General features: G+C 41.3%; 1 protein-coding gene across 1 annotated transcript; it reads left to right on the forward strand.

Moving 5' to 3' along the window:
• The first annotated feature begins 608 nt into the window (after nucleotides 1–608).
• LOC113009483 (sorting nexin-4-like) lies at nucleotides 609–11,180 on the forward strand. Its single transcript, XM_026147793.2, has 14 exons — nucleotides 609–720; nucleotides 1,628–1,752; nucleotides 1,928–2,066; nucleotides 4,738–4,887; nucleotides 5,035–5,082; nucleotides 5,187–5,242; nucleotides 5,901–5,973; nucleotides 6,287–6,348; nucleotides 6,888–6,953; nucleotides 7,055–7,144; nucleotides 9,150–9,249; nucleotides 9,849–9,994; nucleotides 10,098–10,212; nucleotides 10,300–11,180. Exons 2-14 carry the CDS (start codon nucleotides 1,628–1,630, stop codon nucleotides 10,345–10,347), a joined length of 1,218 nt encoding a protein of 405 aa, XP_026003578.2. The 5' UTR covers nucleotides 609–720; the 3' UTR covers nucleotides 10,348–11,180.
• Nucleotides 11,181–15,474: the final 4,294 nt, after the last annotated feature.

Raw genomic sequence — 15,474 nt, forward strand, 5'->3', positions numbered from 1 at the left:
TCTCAGGACCACGCAGTCTCCACGAATTCTTGTCAGAAGATTTCACCCTTATATTATAAAAATGGAACGTAGAACCTCCACTATTCATTAAATCAAACTTCAGACTCCCAACCAGTTGATTCATTGAGTAATGATTCCACATTTTCCTCAAATTATAGACCCCTTCCCATGTAAATTATTCATTTGTTTCCAGAGTCAGTATTGTATCACAGCTGATTTTCCCTGCTGTGTCAGTAGTTTTGTTAATGTTACTAAACATCCAGGAGGTATCCAGGGCTGTTTACAGGACTTTTGAAATGGAGTGGCATAAAGGGCCCAAGAACACTTTTGCAAAGTGTTAATTTAAGGTTTGGTGGTGATGGTGGGAGGGGTCAGTGGCACCCTAGTTCTCACTCCAGACACACCCCTGCTTCTCCCTGAGCACCACTCATGTAGATGAAAACTAGCTTGTAGCTTGGTGTTTCCTTAAAATCGCGATTCGCTGACTGAACACACATTTCGTATTTCCATCAATATGTGACTGTGTAATCTCAGAAAATACCCGTTTTGCTTGGCACGGCTCTAACGACCACGGGACGGGGGAGTTCGAGGATGAAGGGACGTGTTGCGCATGCGCCGTGATCAACATCAACATCACGGAGAGAAAGGTGATGGCGGAAGTCGCTGGGGACTGACGATGATTCAGACCAAACGGGAGCGGATGGCAGCTTGAACAACACTGTGAGACCGTAGCTTCTCTTTATCCCGGTTGACCTGCTCATTTGTTTCGTTTTTATTTGTCATTGCGCGTTATTCAACGCTACATGGCATTTAGCGTTGACCTAAAGCTCAGGGCAGAGGCTCCTTACATACAGTCTAGCACATGCAGGACCATACACGTCAGCATATCACTGTGCTCAGTAATGTTTTTGCGTTTAAGTCATTTTGCGGATATTACCATGTTAATTTGGCTATAAAAGCGGATCGCGTGCGTCATATAAACAGCTGTTAGCGTAGGGAGGAGCATGGAGCTGATGGATGATCGAGCTGCGCATGTTTTAGAGACAGCTGAAGGAAAACACAAGGTTGGAGTTGTGCATGTTCCTGGGATGCAGCGCAGTCAGAGTAGTTGTTCACCCTACGAGTCAACAAACACGAATTACTATGTGAGAGTCACGGAGTCTGTTTAAAACGTTTTTGTCTTTCATTTAAGGAACTTAATGGAATCAATTTGTCTACCTGTGTCAGGGATACACTCCGTCATCCATCCATTTTCTTCATTAATTGTCCAATTCAGGGCTGGAGCATAACCCAGCTGGCATAGGTGGGGTGCACGTCATGCATATTCAGAACATGTGACAATATCTGTGTAAAAAATAAAACTCCAGCTCTCACTTCCTCTTTGCTTTTGGTTCCTGCTCCTACCAACTCTTCGTAATTAAATTTACACCAAAAGATTTTAGTGGTATCAACTCATTCATATTTGTCATTGTAAAGAACATCAAGTGTTGAAGGATAAAACTCCATACCCGTCTGAGGCTTTGTTGTTTCGCTGACTAATGTTACCTCAGCTTTTCTCACTGACTTCTGTGTTTCTTGGTTTAAGTGTCAGGGCCAAATCATGTGTTCTTTTGTTGTGTCGACTCAGATGGTGGAAGAGGGCTCGACCCTCATGCGCAGGATGGAGATCTGCGTAGCTGAGGCCGAGAAGAGGAGCGGCAAAAATGCAGTGAGCATGCAGGAGACGTTCACTGTGTACCTGATCGAAACAAGGTGAGCACAGCATGCTGTTAGCCTCTTTGGTATGAAAGGAAGTTCTGTGGGTTAAGCTGTGAGGTTTTCACACTGTATATATTTTATCTGTAATTCCTCTTGTGATGTTGCATGAATTGCATCTATTGGCTCAGCAAAAACAGAACAAAATTCTACTGTGGTCCATTCTTTAAAGGCCAATGGATGCAGTCGCTGAAGGCCATAACCCAGCCCCCGACTGCCTGTGGAGGAGGTACAGTGAGTTTGAACTGCTGCGGAACTACCTGATAGTTACCTATCCGTACATTGTGGTACCTCCTCTGCCTGAGAAGAGGGTGAGTCCAGTGTGACTTTGTTAAGTGTCTTTTAAGAAATATATAATCTAATATGACAACACAAGTGTAAGCACTTCCAGTTAACTCTGGCAATTGAAGGCTTAGTCAATATTGAGCTGAAAATCTTTGTCATTACTCATACAATGCATGACACATGATTAATACCATCATAACACTGACATATAATGATTTGTCATGTATTAATCTTTTTATTGCTGAATTTTAAAATGGGTCAAAATGCAACATTAAGTTGTAGAGTAATTTCTTTGTGAAGGATGTGATGTTTCCTCCAGACCGCCTTGGCCCTGCTCATTAATCACTAATGTCACTAATGACTAGCATCAGAGGTGTGGACTCGAGTCACATGACTTGGACTCGAGTCAGACTCGAGTCATTAATTTTATGACTTTAGACTTGACTTGAAAAAATGTTCTAAGACTTGTGACTTGACTTGGACTTTTACACCAATGACTTGGGACTTGAATTGGACTTGAACCGGTTTACTTGAAAAGACTTGATATTTTACCCCAAATATAAAATTTAACATGCATATTATATAGAGATTGAAAATGTGACGTCATTCACGGGTAGAACCGCAAAGGATTCTGGGAACTCGTGGCAAGCGGTACTAGGCTTTCAATTAAAATCAGTTATACAGCGATAAAAAGAAACACAAAAATGTCAAGAAGCTGTTGTATTATTAACTGCAATAGCCGGTCGCATGACAGCCACGGGAAGCCGACGGGTAAAGAGATCGGTTGTTATCGGATTACGTCGTTGAGGAGAAATTGTTCAGCCATGTTTCCGAAGTAACAAAGACGCGACGGATGGCCTGGATTGCAGCCATTCAAAGATCAAATATAACGTCCTAGAACCCTCCAGCTCACAGGTTAGTCTGCTCCAAGCATTTACACAAAGGTCAGTCTGCTGTTGTAGTTAATGCGTCATTTTTCTTAACATAATTGGTGATATAGGTTACAAGCAAGTCTGGCGCTGAACAGAAATTGTCGCGCTATGCTCCTTTATTTATTGTGCATAAATAGTGAATTGTCCTGACACAATATTGCGTTTCGCTTCTGTTATTATGGTACATTGACAAAAACATATACTTTTATTCACAGGGTAAAACAGGTTTTTTGTATCACTAATTGTCCAGTACGATTACAGCATACAGTATTATTGTCACTGCTACATTTCTGTGATGCTACCAGAAATTATTTCCACTACTAATTAATTACCGTTGAGCTCAAAGGTCCTATTAATAAACGGTTAACGAATGTGTATTTATGACGACAATTTGTGAGACTGGTAAACTTATGATATGTACGATGGTCTTTCGTTCTACACGGTGCATTTCAAGGTCCTGCACCCATCCGGCGGTAAACTGTACCTGGGCTTGTTGCAGTGACCTGAAGTTACTAAACTTCATGAGTGTATGCACTCACTCCAAGAACCGTATGCTTATAAATATGCATATAAATATGCTAAGATGAGATAGCTGACTTCATCTAACTAGCAAATGTTGTCCAGGCTACGTTGGTGATACAGTTTTTTTTAATGTGTATGATATTTTTGTCATGCGATTTTAAAGCTGGTCCTACAACCGCATCCAAGAATAACATGCAGCTTATCTCAGAACCGTCGGTGAAAATTATTCTTGGAGCTAGGTTTAATTGAGCTGCATTTTAAAGAGGTGCAATTTTACAATTTGTGTATATTTTCTAAGTTCACTATTTTGTCATGTGTTGAGAAAAACACAGATTTTAAAATTACATGGTCTAATATTTACATTTAGCATAACTGCAACATGCTTTTTTTTTTTTTTTAAAGACTCGAAAGGACTTGAAATTCAAAGTTTCAGACTTGAGACTTGACTCGGACTTTTACACCAGTGACTTGAGACTCGACTCTGACTTGCCTGACATTACTTGAGACTTGACTTGAGACTTGAGGATAAAGACTTGAGACTTACTTGAGACTTGCAAAACAATGACTTGGTCCCACCTCTGACTAGCATCCACTTAATAGCACAACCCACACTCCAAAGCAGATTCCACAGTAGGACAGAAAAGCAAACAGTGACGTGGCATCAAAGAGGATTTTTCTAGCGATAACGTTAGCAGTCAAACAAGCTAAGAGTAGCTAGCTAACTGCTACTGAATTAGCACTAGCTGCATTAGTTAGATGTAGCTAGTGCTAATTTATTTAATGAAGCATGTCTCACCAGAATATTTCATTCTTGCTTGTTAATGTTAACTAATGCTAACGTGCTTGACTTGGATGGAATGGTAAATGCACTGATTCTTATATAGCCATTTTCTACTGTCCCGGAGTACTCAAAGCGCTGTATACAACATGCCACATTCACCCAGTCACACCCATTCTCACAAGCACTGACTCTAAACTGAGTGCGGTTTAACCACATTCACACTCTGATGGATGCATCAGAGAGCAACTTGGTTAGTATCTTGCCCAAGACTGGAGGAGCAGGGATTGAACCACGAACCTTTGGATCAGTAGGGGACCTGCTCTACCGCCTGAGCTACAACTTGATTGGAGTGATCCTTTAGATAAGGGGGGTTTCTTTATATATGTAAACAGAAGCCTAGTGTCAAAAACAAATGCATGTGTGAATAGGTCGAGTGAAAATGGTTGGTCTTCATGTATACAGGCAGAGTTTGTGTGGCACAAGCTGTCTGCAGACAACATGGACCCTGACTTTGTGGAGCGACGCAGGGTTGGACTCGAGAACTTTCTTCTTCGTGTGGCTTCTCATCCAGTCCTCTGCAATGACAAGATCCTCTGCTACTTCCTCACTGAGGTACATGGTGCGGCATCTGGGCAAATTCAGCTGATCTTTTATAGATGAACTCCTGAAGTGTAACTAACCTGTTCTTCTGTGTGTGTGTGTGTGTGTGTGTGTGTGTGTGTGTGTGTGTGTGTGTGTGTGTGTGTGTGTGTGTGTCAGGAGCATGGCTGGAAAGAAGCGGTGTACGAGACAGGATTTCAGGCAAAGGTACTGGACATTTGCGAGCATCTGTTGCTGAACTCGTACTAACAGTTGTGCAGATATTCTCAGTGTTCAGTAAGTGTAAATATCTCCTGGAACTCCTTTTGCAGGCTGATTCCAGGCTCAGGGCTCTCAGTGCCACCTTCAGAGTGAGAAATCCAGATAAGTAAGTTGCTGTTTTAATAAGAGACTTATTTTCTTTTTGTAAAAACATTTAATTTAAAGCATCAACACAGAAATAAGACAGACTCTGCCACCACTCAGCCAGAAGCCTAAACTAAATGTCCACAGATACGCAAACTAGTGTGTGTCTGTGGGTGTGCACAGACACACACTAGTTTGGACCTTCCTGCATGTTTAAGCCCAGTCTTTGATGATTTCTGAGATATTTTTAAGTAACCAATAAGGGATTTTCACATAAAAAACAATAACATTCATTTTTATGACTAATGCAACGCAAAAATTGTTTCCCATTGCATTGAGCAAAGCACAGTGTCCACTGGCCAGGGAGCGAACGGCAGGGTATGACATACTCTCGCATGAGCAATAGAAATGCAGGATGACAGCAGTGTGCATGTGATGCATGTCAAGACCATGAGCGACTTCAAACCACGACGTAGTGCAGGCCGATCATCAGCTGCAAGATACGTTTTAGGATGTTTGTGCAACCTAGCAGTTCCCACAGTGCACGCCACTTTGTGTGCGGAAGGACCTTTAGGCACTTGGTGGTCATTTGCATCGATGTTGTTCTTCGTAAGGAGCTGATCAAACGAAATAAAAATATGAATCTTGTGTAAATGTGTCTCTCTTCTTTTATCACTCAGATGCTTCATGGAGATGAAGCATTACAGCGATGAGCTGCAGTCTCACACATCTCAGCTGCTCCGAGCACGAGCAGTAAGTCTCACTTTTGCCTGTCTCACACACACACACACACACACACACACACACACACACACACACACACACACACACACACACACACACACACACTGAATCTTTTGCCCCTTGGAAATATCTGAAGCCAGTTCTAAACACAACAGTGACATCTTCATCATCCAGCCTCAGACATGATGAGGTGAACTTGTGATTACAGCTGCTTAAAAATCAATGAGTCACTTATACTGAACTTCAAAAATAACAGTGAAAGTTCGTCCTTAACCTCAGGAACATTAAGGTTAACAAACATCCTTCTGTGTGTCTCTTGTAGAGGGTTGCTGACCGACTGTACGGTGTTTTTAAAGTTCATGGAAACTATGGACGAGTCTTCAGGTTTGACAAGTTTATTATGCGTCTGCAAGGCTAAGAAAAAATGTACTGATCGTTAATTTGTTCAAGTTTCATTGCCTAATTTCTCATTCTCTCAGTTGGTTTTAATACAAATCCTGAGTTTTAGCTTCACAAGCTGCACCATCTGTCCTTATATCCTCAAACTGGAGCCAATTTGGGGTTTTAACTAAACAATCTACTGGCAATGTTTACTTGAGTATATGTAGAACGCATGTTCACATTATGTATGTTTTTGTCTTCTTTGTTCCTGTGTGAAGCCGAGTGGCAGAGGCGTTTTTGGATGATAGCGTGGTTTTGTTGCGCTGTCACACATAGTGTGGGCCGGTTTGCAGTGTAGAGATGAATGGCTCTAACGATGTATCTAGTAACAGAGTAACAGACTCTTCTAACCCTGCTCACGTGCCGTTTTGTGTTAAGTAAAAGGAAAGAAAACGTCATTTTTAAGATGCTGTGTTGTCAGATGTTGCACTGGGTGGCGTACTGTTTATACTTATGTGTGCACATCCATGTCTTCACTGCAGTGAGTGGAGTGCCATTGAAAAAGAGATGGGAGATGGACTGCAAAGTGCGGGTCATCATATGGATGCGTACGTTTCCCTGACATAGATTTACCACATAGTGCTACAGATGTTACCACCAGCTGTGTTTCTGCTGAAGTGAGATCTTGTGTTTTGTCACATGGTTGCAGATATGCTGCTTCAATAGATGACATCCTAGAGGAGGAGGAACACTATGCAGACCAGCTGAAAGAATATCTTTTCTATGCCGAAGCTCTGAGGTAAGACCAAACTGCGACACCGAGCGATTTTCCAGCAGCTGCTCCGTGTTAGCCTGTTTTACCCATTCCAAAGCCAGTTTCAGTATTTGTTAGGAATCATTGTTGGAGTATCCAGTTGTGCACAAGTTGCAATGATTTAGCTGTTGATCTGTAATAAAGTTGAAGAATCTAAGGTGTTCCTTCTTCGTTATTCCGTCTACTTTGTACCAGTACCACAGCTCCACAGCACGATGCTAACACCGCTGCTCTTTACAGCTGCCAGTGTTTTAGGTCTGAAAGCCTCACCTTTGCTCCTCCAAACATCCCTCCTGTCATTGTGGCCAAATAGCTCAGTCTTTGTCTTGTTTAACCAGAGAACATTTCTCCACGAGGCATCTGGCATGTCCACATGGGCAGCGGGACATTTCAGTCAGGTTTGAAGATCTTTGAACTGACAATGTTGGAATAAGCAGTTGTTGAGGAACCTTCCTACTTTCTTAGATTTTTACTCAGTTCCTTGGACTTTAAATGGTAAATGGCCTGTATTTATATAGCGCTTTACTAGTCCCTAAGGACCCCAAAGCGCTTTACACAACCAGTCATCCACCCATTCACACACACAGTCACACACTGGTGATGGCAGCTACTTTCCTATTGTTCTGAAGATCGGTCAATCCAGTGAGTGCTGCCAAAACAATGATATGTTTTATATATATGCTATTCTAACATGTTGATGTGCACGTGTAGAGTTTTAAAATCAGAGTCTTACAGTCTAATAGCCACAGGTTGGAGCTGGGCGATAGAACGATAACGATATGTGTTGCGAAATAACTTTTTCTCGACAGAAAAATTAAACTGTCGCGATAGACCTCGCCGCTCTTGTCCTCTTAAAAAGAAAAAAGAACAGCCAATCCAAATTAAGTAGCGCAGAGCCGAACCAATCACAGCTGCAGCGTCACGTCAGGTGACTTGTTACGTACAGCACAAGTGCCAAGCCGCACATGTGTATTTGTTTGGGAAGCAGCCAGCCGCCGTGCCGCCCGGGTAACGGAGGAAATGAGTGTGCCGACTAGAAAAATCAACCGAGCGTGACCGAAGGTTACCGAAGAGAAAACAGATGATGGTTCCAACGCCGGAGAGATTGTCGAACGGAAGAGCCAAAGAAGTCCCGTAGTGTGAAGGTATTTCTGCTATTTCAAGTCTGACAAAAACAGAGCAGCTGCACTGTAAATGTGCCGAAAGCAAGTCTGGAAATACAATAAAGCGGTGCAGCTCAGTCTCTGACTGGAAGCGCTGATTCGTCATTCGGCTTTTGTCAGAATAAAGTAACTGTTACAACTGTTTGAAAAGCTCAGCTATACAACAAGGAGAGATCGAGAATTTCCTTTTAGTTCTCAGTTTATTTGATATTGACAAAAGTTAGTCATTTTTGTCTGTTCTTCTGTAAAACAAACTAAGATTTATTTTTAGAATTAATATTTTGTTTCTAAGTGGAATTGACAGTTTAGTCTGTTTCGTTTGTTCTATTTTGAAACTTAAACGCTTTAGCGGCTGCCTTTTGTGTAGTTTGCAATATTTGCCTTTATTTATCTGAAAAAGTCTCGTGTTCCTTAAGTACATCTACCCTGTTGAACTTATTATGGGAAATAAATATTTAAATCAAAACAAGCTGCTGATTATTTCACATTTTACTTGTGAGCAACGGCACATTTAAATCTTACAAATATAGTTATTTGGCTGATATCGTGATAGATATCGTTATCGCCTGAAATGAAAAAAAACATATATCGCCCAGCTCTACCGCAGGTAAAAAGGCTCTCCTCTGTGGGCCAATGAGCCTTTTACTGCGTAGGCTGTGGTGATGGATTCTCCATGATGCTGAAGAGCATCTCAGAGTCAGATGTAGCATGTGTCACATATGTCTATGTATCTCTCCTCTTTTTCGTTCCTCTACAATGCCAAAGGCTCCTGTTTGAACATGCAGCATGTAGTTCATGATGCATTCTTGTGTATTTCGCTCTGGCAGGGCAGTGTGCAGGAAACATGAGCTGACCCAGTTTGAGCTGGAGATGGCCTCGCAGGATCTCATCTCGAAGAAGCAGCAGCGTGAAGAGCTGGCTACAGGGGTACACTGCTCATGTTCTACATGTATTCCTTTTCCTTGCCTGTTAACACTTACACACGGCTACATAGGAAACATATATGGAATCCTTCACATTGCAGATGTGTGATTTACCTATCTGTGAATTAAAGGCAGAACAAGATGGTGAGCTTTTGGGACTGTGTTATGTCTTTAACTTTTGGACCAAGCGCAGAGCTTGGAAACTTCAGGTTTATCGCTGAGTTTGTATACCTGGGTAAATCCAAGCAGACCAGTCTGAAGCTGTGGACTCCCAGTAGGTTCCCAGTTTGCTGAACCATAATTTCCCCAGTAGAGGACAGAGCCAAAGCTTTGTCACTGTGCTTTGAGCATCCATCTCTGCTTTTTACACATTCATTCTGATAGAAACTTGTCATTCCAAGTAACTGAACACCCATCAGCTGCAGGATAAGACGTGCTTATAGGAAACTGCATGCCAGAAACCTGATCCATGAAAATACTGACGCTCTTCAGTTGCACTTGAGCAAAGATTAAAATGTTAAAGATTCCGAGTTTGAGGAGGATCTAGTTTTAGGAGACACCTGCAATTTTCAGTGTTGTCCCTTCTCCCCTTCACCTCCTCAGATCGTGCGGACATTCTCCTTCAAAGGCATGACCAACAAGCTTTTTGGACAAGAAGCACCTGAGCAGAGGGAGGCCAGGCTGAAGCTGCTGGAGGATCTGATAGCAGAGGGTGAAGAGACTGTCAAGGAGAAAACGATTGAGCGCGCGTGAGTGTTGAAAGCTGCCTGGTGTGGGAAGGTTTTGGGTAAAAGCAGTTGGAAATGTTTCGAGATCGACGCGGATTTAAAGATGATATATCTTTGACTGCAGAGAGCACGTGGAAAAGGCCTGGGTGGATATCCAGCGCTTCAAGGAGCAGAAAGACAAAGACCTACGGGAAGCTCTCATCAACTACGCTGTCATGCAGATCAGCATGTGCAAGAAGGTACGTCGCACATCAGCTAGCTAAGGTTGAAAGGAAAACTGGCACTCAAGTTTACTGGATGATTTTGTTTCTGCTCCCTAACTGCAGGGAATCCAGGTTTGGAGCAATGCCAAGGAATGTTTCCTCAAGATGTGAGGCTGAGGAAATATCCCGAAGATTTTCTCCCTCTAGGATGATTCTGGGAAAATGACGCCAGGAGGCGGTGGATCATTCAAAGACCTGAACACTGGAGTGTAATCTTCCCAGACTTAACTGAGACGTTTTTTCTAACTTTAAACTGGTGCTTTGCTTCTTTCAGTTTTTAAAGCTGGATAACTGCTGATGGGATGCGTGAGTATGCTTTGGGGCAGATAAAGTCATGTTTGGCAAAGAAATGTAAGAATACGTGGTGTTTAGATCCACACATAAACCTTGGTGGAATCTCAGGCACCTTTGTTTTATCCACTTTATGAGTTCAAATTCTGCATTGGACCATCCCATAGGTTTGATTTATGTTGAAACCTGTCAACTGAACCAAAGTGCAGTTTGTTTCATTTTTGTGAAAGTAAAGTAGGCATAAACATAGTGAAACGATAAAGTAACTTCACCTGATAACTGATGATTCCAAACCTTCCCCTGGATTTTGTGCCTTTTGAAGCATTTTTAATGTTTGTGTGACACAGACTGAGGTTGGATGAGTGAAATACAAGAATATTATTGATGTGCTTTTAATCACTAACGAGCAGCTGTGTCTTTATGTAGCGCTTTTGCAGTTCATGAATGCAGCCTGCTAACTAAGCTTGCTACTCGTAGTTGCAGCATTCCTCGCATTCCAGTCTCTCTTTTTTCTCCGTTTTTCTACATGGAAGCAGAAAAACATCAAAATCAGTTGATTTTATCTACAGTCTTTGGTTACAACATGAATAAATGTTTACAGGGATGTGTATTTTGCCATGTGGAATAATAAAACTACAGCTCACACTGCTAAAGTTGCCTTTCCATCATGGTGTCAGACATTTCTGTCGTATATCTCTCATTATATCTCAGTGGGGACCAGTGCTACCAGGCAACAGTGTGTCATGTTTTTTCTTGGTCTGAACCAACTGAACTACACGTGTGAAGGGAGCTGATTGGTCAGAATATTGAGGTTATATAAAGCACATGTATTGGACTAATGAAGCCAGAGTCCATGTTGTACTGTACAAATACAAAATGTTAATTTTAAAACAACCAAAGTCACATTACGTTTTCTCTTGCTCTGTCTGTAAAAGGAAGAGGCTACAGGATGTTGAAGTAGCCTCTTCCTACATCCTGTAGCCTCTCCTGGCTCAAATTTATGACAGGTCTAATAAATGTGTTGAGCTCTGTATGATATCCCTCTGGGATCAATAAAGTCTCTCTGATTCTGATCTAACGATATCTTTGACTGAAACTCTCTGAAGGTTTTGTCTTCGATATTCGGTGTATAATTTAAACAACATGTGATTTGTTGGAAATGCTTGCCAGCACTAAAAGCTTTGTGAGTGCGATGTTTCCTTTTGAAGCTGAGTGAAGGTGTAGCCCCTGTTTGGTCTGTTTGAATAAAAAGGGTTGACACTGCAAACCGTATCTTTGTTCATTTTGATGGTTTAAATCATTTTTGGTGATGGTGCTGGTGACTGTGAGCAGAACTGTTTTGTCATCGGCATCATGTCAAAGCCAATTTACCAGCACAGTTCCACTTCCTGTGAATCCCATTGTACAAAATTCCCAGTTGTACAATTGGCTGCAATGCAAACAGCTAAAACAATAATTTGCCCTTGTATATAGGCTAAGAGTTGACATTTGATATTAGTTTTTCACAAATACACTATCAAAAATACACGAGGACTGAAAACAATACTTTTGTCCTACAATGCCTGTAATGTGTTTTTGTTTGTTTATGTTTTTACAAATAATCATAGAACATAAAACACTAACATTTAGCTAATGCATGCAGACTGTTCAGTTGAGATGCCTTTCACCTGGGCACATAAACCACGTAGAATTGTAAAGGCACAGTTACAGAAACCCACCTCAGAGGGCGGATTAGGCCTCCCAGTTTTCAGGAATCTTATTGGGCTTGCAATGCCAGAACGTGGGTTTTCTGGAATAATACTTCAGCTGTTCCTGCGGTTCAGAAGGGATGCGGTCCTTCCTGGCCTTTTATAGAGGCGCACATACCTGAATCCATTTTTAGTACATCGCTTGATGCTATTCTGTTTTCTAAACCTACCGTACCTACCAAACTTCAGAGTAAAGATTTTGTCCTTGGTCACTCAGTCAGGATCTTAAAGCAAGTTAGGGATGCTCTGTGCCTTCCAGACCTATCATTTTTTTACCCCCGTAACTTAAAACCTTTCTCTTTCACTTGGCTTGATGGACCCCGTGTATAAGCATTGGTCAGATTTAGGTCTTCACACTATTAAGCACGTCTACATCGACAATTGTTTGCTTCATTTGCTCAGCAGCAATCAAATTTATGCTCCCCTCTGCTCATTTATTTCAACATTTACAAATCAGGAACTTATCAGGAATTTTGTTAAACAGTCTTTCTCCCATCTGGATCAGCCCCTTGCTCATAGTGACTTTTATTATCATTATTATTACCTAATCAGCCAGTTTACTACACGTTGTACACTTACAGCACCACAGCAGAGATGCTTGGTTAAGGACATGGAAGCAGAGATATTGGACGCTTGATGGGCCAATGAAATGCCAGATTACAACTTATATTATATGTTAAATATGTTTAACATATATAACCTGATTTATGGCTTAAGAGTAAAGATAGATAGTTTAATTGCAGTGCTAGGCTGCTCCCTAACCTCATTGGCAGTTCTGCAGCACTATATACATATGAACAGTATTAACAGAGAGAAATTAAATAAAATGTACAAATATACAAACTGGTGTTAAAAAAAAAGTAAATATGTAATAAATAGTGTTATGTATATACAGTTGGGTTATTGCACATAGAATATGGTATTGCACAGTGGTGGTTCATAGAGGGAAATGTGTTATCGGTGCATGTGTGAGTTCAGGGTGGTTATAGCCTTTGGGAAGAAACTTCTTGCGTCTGTGGGTTTTTGTGCTGATGCACCTGTAGTGCTGTAGAAACTCTTCTGGACTCTGTGGACTCTCTGTTGCCCTGTCTAACGAACACAGAAGATCTTCTTCAGACTCTTGCATTTCTCCTGTACTTTTGATTTGGACTGACTAAGCTTTGTGGGGTTTGTTTGGTTGTTGTTTTTTTCTTTCCTTTGTCTTGTGTGATTTGATGTAATTTTGAACTTAAGGTCTTATAAATAAACTTAAACATTCACTGTTCAATCCTTTGATATCCATGAATTTGAAACACTTCTTGAGGCTATTACATCAAAGTGTGAATGCTTACACTGGGAACATTAAAGCAAAACTTTTCTGTCTTTTTTAAGGATGTTTCAAAACCAATATTTGCAGAAATAATGCAATTTGTTGTTGTTATTATTATTATTGGAGCTATTACAAATTATTAAACTGCTGCTGAAGCAGTTTTCATTGAATAAAAACTGAGCTGAGAGTGCTCCACCTGTCCACCCGGAGTCTGCTTCTGTCTTGGTGACACAGGTCTGTCAGTTTGGTTTAGAGATTTGATTCTGGCTTTGGGTGAGAGGGGGCCTGCTTTCAAATTCCATAGGAGACCATGTGGTCCTTAGTTAACTCTATGAAAATTTATGCAGTCCTTGTTTAGTTAGCAATTGATCCAGGTCTCATCAGTGTTTTACCTATGTTACCGGCAGCTGCTGTTCACTGATCACCTTATTTAGGGTCAAATGTGAGAAGAAGTTTCCAAAATACAAGAAAAAAATAATTCAAACAAATGAATTCTCAGTTAAGAGCTCTGTTACATTCAGTTTGGTGAGCAATATAGTGTTCTGATTCTTACAGTCCTACCTGTGAAGAAATGACCTGCTCTCATTATACAGAGTGAACAAATAAAAGAAACAATGAGACCTCTCATCCAAGAGGCTTCTTCAGTTCTAAAAGCAAAAGGCTGCTTTTTTAACACTAACAGGAGTTATCCCTTAAAGAAGTCCCATCATTTTTCTGTACAATGACCTGACAACTAAGAACAGACAGACAGCATCTACTATCTTTTAGGAACTACTGGGATTTGAGCCCAGGACCTCCTGCTTACTATATTGCTTTCTAGGCTGGCACTTTAACCAACTTAGCCACAGTGCAACCTAACCTCCCACAAAGATACGTAGCTAATCAACACTGAGAAATCAGGTATGTAAAAGCTCTGCGCTACAACCAGATCATCAGGATAACAGTCTGGTGAGGAGTAGTGGTGGAGACCAGGAGTGCATGCCAAAAGTACCTATGATCTCCAATTCCTAACCTCTTTGAAAAGTTGGTAGGGCATTTGTTAAGGACGTAAGAAAAGGGAAGAGACATTCAGTGAGCTAACTTTAATCTGAGTTTAGTTAATCTAGAGTTTAGCTCCTAAATGAGGTTTTCTGTTGCTCTCCTCGGTGTCGGTTCTCAAGCTTTTTGTGAACCCTTTGGGAAAAAAACATCTGACTACATCGACTCAAGGTGCTTTAAAGTAATTGACAGAAAGATATCAGCAAAAGCTAATGAAACACAGAGAAGGAAACAATTTTATTATTAGAAGAAAGCTTTTAAATGAGCTAATTGTAGAGTTTCTGTTTTTTTATTAGTCTGTTACTAAGCGCTAATTAGCAGCTCTGTGTTGCATTCCCCCCTCTGTCCATTCCCCCACAGCTCAGGTGGGGGAATGGACAGATTACCCCACCTGAGCTGTAGATCTCTGCAGCTCGTCCAGAGTCACCATGGGCCTCTTGGCTGCATTTCTGATCAGCGCTCTCCTTGTTCGGCCTTTGAGTTTAGGTTTACAGTTGTGCCATACTCCTTCCATTTCTGAGTGATGGCTTGAACAGTGCTCCGTGGATGTTCAAGGCTTGGGAAATCTTTTTGTAGCCTAAGCCTGCTTTAAATTTCTCAATAACTTTATCCCTGACCTGTCTGGTGTGTTCTTTGGACTTCATGGTGTTGTTGCTCCCAATATTCTCTTAGACAACCTCTGAGGCGTCACAGAGCAGCTGTATTTGTACTGACATTAGATGCACACAGGTGCACTCTGTTTAGTCATTAGCACTCATCAGGCAACGTCTATGGGCAACTGACTGCACTCAGACCAAAGGGGCTGAATAATTATGCACACCCCACTTTGCAGTTATTTATTTGTAACAAATG

This window comes from Astatotilapia calliptera, chromosome 17 (assembly GCF_964374335.1).
Source record: "Astatotilapia calliptera chromosome 17, fAstCal68.1, whole genome shotgun sequence".
NCBI classification, from domain to species: domain Eukaryota; kingdom Metazoa; phylum Chordata; class Actinopteri; order Cichliformes; family Cichlidae; genus Astatotilapia; species Astatotilapia calliptera.